General features: G+C 41.3%; 1 protein-coding gene across 2 annotated transcripts in view; it reads left to right on the top strand.

Annotated features, from left to right (window-relative positions):
• Window positions 1-5220: 5220 nt before the first annotated feature.
• Window positions 5221-6000, top strand: part of LOC306659444 (5-hydroxytryptamine receptor 2A) — a 62439-nt gene continuing 61659 nt past the window's right edge. For both annotated transcript variants that reach the window (XM_079136969.1, XM_079136968.1), the window contains exon 1: window positions 5221-5985. In XM_079136969.1, coding sequence (XP_078993095.1) covers window positions 5922-5985 — 64 coding nt within the window. In that variant the 5' untranslated portion in view covers window positions 5221-5921. The remainder of the gene's footprint in view (window positions 5986-6000) is intronic.

The raw sequence follows: 6000 nt of genomic DNA, 5'->3' as shown, positions 1-6000 counted from the left end.
TCCCTCTCTGCTGGATCGTTCACAGCAACACACGTTATAATTTATCCAATTAAAAAAAAAAAAAACTGTGCCTCTTATCCCTTCACCCACCATTCTATGTCTCTGCTTCCCAGTCATCCTCAAAGTCATCGGCTACACTCATGTCAGTTCTTCTCTTCCCATTTTCTCTTGAACCCCCTTAGTTGAGCTTTTATTCCAGTCATTCCAGGGGAAGAGTTCTTATCAAGGCCACCAGAGACTACCATTTTGACATGTGTGACGGTCCCCCGTCTTCCTTGTATTCTGCACAGTCCCCATGATATTCAACTTACCAGGATCATTTGACCTAATCGTGCACTCTCTTTGATAGCATTTTCTTTCACTCAACTTCTGAGATACTACTTTCTCTGTGTCCCTCCCTCATCCCTGGTGCCCCTTCTCAATCTGCTTGACTCCTTCCTCCACAGGTCTCTGCCCTAAAATCTAGAGCTCAGTCCTCAGACCTCTTGCCTTCTCTATCTCGACTCACTTAGATGATCTCACTCAGTATCATACTTTAAATACCAGCAATAACATCAACTACCACGTTTATCTCTAAACACACCTGTGCTGCTGCCAATTATTTGAGTGAAGTGAATTAAATAAGGCAGGATCCTTATCCACCATCATAGTTATACTCAGCTCATAAAACAGTGATTGACACAATTATCTGTTCAATTAATAAATACTGTTAAACTAAATATCACAGAAAATTTTCCAAAATGGATGTCTGTCATTAGGTCATTACAAGTCCTCATTTCTTTTACTATAAGTCAATGGCATTTCAAAACATTGTATATTCCAGGTACAGAGGGGTCATGAGGTCTAGTTTGTTCCAAACACGAGAATTAGAACAGCCAAAAGAAGCAATGGATTAAATATCACTCAGAAAAATCTTCTGAATATTTTTTCTTATTCTCAGGCCATTGTAAGATTTGGGTAATGAAATCTTGGATATATTTTTAAGAAACAAAATGGAGGGCTGGGGAGATAGCTCAGTCGGTAGACTACTTGCCTCGCAAGCACAAGGCCCTGGGTTCGATCCCCAGCACCGCAAAAAAAAAAAAGAAAAAAAGAAAAAAAAAAATGGAAGGCTGGGGAGCTCGCTCAGTGGTATAGCATTTGCCTAGCATGTTTGAGGCTCTGGGTTCAATCTCCAGCACCTCAAAAGAAATGGATTAACAGAATTCTATGCTACAAAATCAGACACAATTGAATGGAGATTCATGTTGGCACCATCTTGAAAAATTCATCTATGAAGGACAGAGAGAACAAGGATCTTGTCTACGTTCCTTTGAACAAGAAAACAAAACAAAGTGTTGATTCCCTAAATGTCCATACTATTTAAGAGTTTCTCAGACTGCAATTAATTAAAAATAAGAAATTCTCTCAGAGCAACATGGATAATCTCACAAGCACACTATGGAGCAATAGAAATCAGACATAATCAGATATATATGGTATATTTTTGTCTTAAGTGAAAGTCAAAAAATGGCGTGAGGGAACTTTCAGAAGTGATGGGAATGGTAGATATCTTGATTTAGGTGATGGTTACAGGGCATATAAGTTTTTCAAAAACAAAATCACTGGACTGTGTACTTAAGATCTTTACATTTTAATGAATGTAAAATAGGACAACTTAAACTAATAAAATTAACCTACAATGAGGAGGAGTAAGACAAATATAAATAAATTTCCTTACTGCAGGATCTCTCACAGCCTTTAAGATGCTAATGTGCAATATATATTTCTTAAAGGAGGCTATAGGATGCAGTATGTTACAGATTTATTTGCTCCAGTGACTTTATTCCCTTGTACACAACATCTATAAGGTGCTAATGTTTCAGGAACCCAATAATTTCAGCATGAAGACATTTAAGGACTACAAATACTACTGCAGCCATTCAAAATAAATAAATAAATAAACAAACAAACATCTAATTTTAAGCAATCACTTTCTGAGGAACTCTCCAGAATAAACTAATTATAAAATGCACCCCCATATATAAGGCCTAATTAATTCCTGGTGGCATTCTGCCCAGAACAATATATTTACTTCTGGAGTTGTCGACCTGAAATTCCTCTGACTGTAATTCGGAAATGAGTCCGTCGTCAATTGAAGAACTCGAGTTTATGCAACAGCAGCAGCCATCAAGATACAGGCCACACTTATTTTTCTGTCTGCTGCATGACATCCGTCTCATCCAGAGGTGGTATTGAGGCATCAAAACCCAAGTTTAAGAAATCTTAGGTTGAATTCCCCAGGGAGTCGGCTCTGAGACAGACTTGAGTGTGGGAGGGTTCACTGGGAAGAGCTCACAGATCACCACCTGCAGGGGAGTAAGGGACGCTGAGGGGGTCTGAGAGGCATTTTATCTGTGATTCATTCCCAACAAAGACCTCAGGGATCCTGTGCAGTCTCTGGAACCAGGGAGGCCCCTGAGGGTTATTTGGCCTCAAGACAAGAGAGTTAGATGTTTGCATCCTCATATCAGACTAGTCCTTGCATGCTGGCCAGCGATTCACCATGGGCGAGGGGTTCTCTTTGGCTGAGGGTAATTTTCAGAAAACTAAGAACCCTTTGTAGCGCTAGGGAGAGTGAGTGCCTGAGTCATGAAGGGAGAGCTGGACAGCACATCAGCATCTAGAAGAGCAGCCAAGGTACCCAGTCCCACCAAACTCAAAACGAGTCTCAGACCTGCAAGAAACCATTCCTACCAAGTCTGACACTCTTGCTGCTAATGGAAATGCTGTAGCCAAAGTCCTCGACTGTATTCATGTAGAGTTTTCTATAACAAGTAATCATAAAACTGCAAATGATCTTAGATGGTTACTAATAACTCTACTTCATAATGCAAACCATATAACAAAGTAGCCAACTAGTTTTGCCATGAGAAGAAGCTTAAAGGTTCTTCATGAGGTATAATGGTATGAGCCATCAGACTTCTCTAAGGAGATCAGAAATCCATAAAACAACTTCATTTCGAAAGAATTTAGAGTGACTGGGTGTGGTGGTGCACACCTGTAATCTCAGCAGCTTGGGAGGTTGAAGCAGGAAGATCACAGGTTCAAAGCCAGTCTCTGCAACTTAGTGAGGCCCTAAACAATTTAGGGCTATCCTGTCTCTAAATAAAAAATAAAAAAGATCTGGGGATGTGGTTCAGTGGTTAAGCACCCCTAGGTTCAATTACTGGTACGTTAAAAATAATGTACACACATATATATGAGTAATTGTCTTAACACTGGAATATTTTTTTTTAAATCACATCCCTTTGTCCTCTTTAACAAAACTGACCATCACATTGGACAAAGTAATTTTTAAAAGGTTCTAGGTTTCTCCTTCATTCTCCTTTATAATATTGTCAATGATTCAATCTAAGCATATGTGCTGAGTACCATCTTTTCTGAGACACCATGCTTCATATTAAAAAGGTACAGAGATGAACAGGAAATTCTCTATGGAGGAGAGGATAGACATGTAAACAGGTCATTGTAAATCAGTCATCTGTTCATTCATTCATTCGAGGATATCTAAGCACCAACCATGTGCCCATGAACAGGATAGACGACGCTTGCCTTTATGGAGTTATATGCTACAGGATGAGTACTAAAATGGGGACAGGAGGTGCTGCAGTCTGTGTCTCCACTGGGGAAGATGGCCCACAGCAAGCTTGATGAGAATAAGCTGAGTAACAGCAGCAACTAGCCTTTACTGTGCACTTACACTGTGCCTGGCACATCTAGCAATTTATTTAGCTTTCAAATTAATCCCGAGGTAGGTATACTATTAATAACATTCCCTATATGCAGGTGAAGAAACTAAAACATAGATTAAATAGCTTCATCAAGCTTAAAAGGGAGCTGAAGTCTTAATTAAGTTTAAAAAGCAGCATGTGGCAGATCTGAAACTCTCAGAGGAGATAACTTTGGAATTGAGCCTTGAAAACTTAGTAGGACTTTGCCAGATGGACACCAGGAGGGGCAGTGAGAACAGTCCAGACACGGAACTGCAAGTTCACAGATATAAAAATGTCCAGAAACACACCAGTCTGCAGGTAGGCTGCTCGGGAGAGGAGCAAGAGTTAAAACATGAAAAGTAAGGGCACTGGGGGGTGGGGTGGCAAGCAGACTGACAAAGGAATCATACAGCCACAAGGCAGAGACTGGAAGAACAGAGGCAAGGGGCTGATGCCAACTATGTTATAATGTCAAAAAGATTATTAATAAAAATAAAATGGCTAACATGCGCTGAGAGAACCCTATAACTTATTTGCTAAATATTTGCAAATTTTCTCATTCTAGCTTCACTACGATCTGCTGAAGAAGGTACTACTATTATTGCATTGTAGAAGGGAGAAGGCTGAGCTTTAAAGGGAGCCGCCAGATTGTTTGGGAGTCTCCCATTTTTGAGTTCAAGAGCTGGAATTCAAATCTAAGCCACTGTGACTCCAGTGCTGTGTTCTCAGCTGCCTGCTCTCTGGCACATGTGTTCAATGTGGTGGGGCAGGAGGATGGCCCCAAGGCAGCCCAGGACACAGATGAAGCACCCCTCAACCAAAGAGCATCCACCTTCTATGGGTTGGAGCAGACTGGGGAAACATGCATACAGAGGTAGCACTGGACACTTGGTGGGATCTGGTCATGAGAAGGTAGGAAGAGTCGTGTATTGTCACCAGTTGTATAAATAGGGGATTCCATGAACCAGGAGAAGGAGTGGACACAATCCCTGTGATATAAGTGGGGAAGGGAGGATGACAGACAAGGCTGCAGATGAAGAATTCAGAGGGCAGCCAGATACTTAGGTCTGGAACTGAAGGAAATAATTACCTATGAAGGTACAAAATTTGGCCACAAACATTTTGAAGACCTGAGCGTGGTTGTCTAAGGGAAGAATAAGAAAAGGCAGTGGTGGACAGAAACCTAGAAAGTCCCAACTCTTAAGGAAGGAATCAATTTTCTCATCTGTAAAAATAAGAAGCTACATCTGCCTTCTTTAAACTCTATTTCAAAATATGGAAATTAAAAAAAAAGAACCCTCTTTGGGAAACAGCTTACATATAAGGCATGTTGTCATTAGTGTTATTTCTGAAAAAAAAAAAAATGCAAAGTTTTAAACTACTTCTGGGTGGTACATTTCTGCTGAAGAAAAAATAATCTAGCTGAATGGTGTACATATTCGACCATAAATAAAAATAGCACTAACAGTTTATCGGTGTTACTGCTTTTCCTGCCACTCTGAGCCCAAGTTGCAGAAGTCAAGTAATTCCACTTGGCTGCAGCACAGTTGGCTTTGGATGGAAGTGATGTATGCCTCCAGCTCTCAGGACATTCCATTTTCTTATTTATGTTCTTTCTTCACCCTTCAAGCTAAAAGATTATCACTGTGTGGTTTACCTGCCTCACCAAGAATCTGTACAAAAGACCATTTCTCCAGTTTCTTTTTTAAAGCAAAGAAAAAGTTCTCAATGTTAACATGTATCAAAAAAGAAAAAAAAATCCTGTTTGGTCCGCCCTCCCTGGCTGTTGCTACCTTGCAGTTTATGACATACACATAGAGGGAGGTCTGATGAAGTGAAGGAGGCAGCGGAGAGCTGCTCCATTCCCGTGGAAACCAGGAGCCCCTTGTGCAGGCGGCTCTGCCTCCTTTCCCGTGCGGTTCTTTTGTGTGACTTTGCAAGGGGCTTGTGGAGGATTTCTCAATGTGTGCCTGCCCAGGCGAGCCCCACAGGGAGGGAGGACCCAAGCCGAGTGGTGGCAGAGGAAGCCAACACAGACCCCACAGTGCTAGAACGGGCTCGACGCTTGCATGCAGTTTTTGAAGTCAGCAAAAGAGAAATCAAATTACTATCATTTTATACTGCTTGAAGTTCAAGACGAGGGGATTCTCTACCGGCGTAATTACCATGCCAGATGCAGCCAGGCACAGAACAACCAAGTGTGTCTGCCGTGTGGACCCTGGAGACAAATGTAAGTTCTCGTGCT

Source organism: Sciurus vulgaris (assembly GCF_902686455.1).
Source record: "Sciurus vulgaris genome assembly, chromosome: 4".
Classification (NCBI taxonomy): domain Eukaryota; kingdom Metazoa; phylum Chordata; class Mammalia; order Rodentia; family Sciuridae; genus Sciurus; species Sciurus vulgaris.
This window is presented reverse-complemented; position numbering and strand designations above follow the sequence as displayed.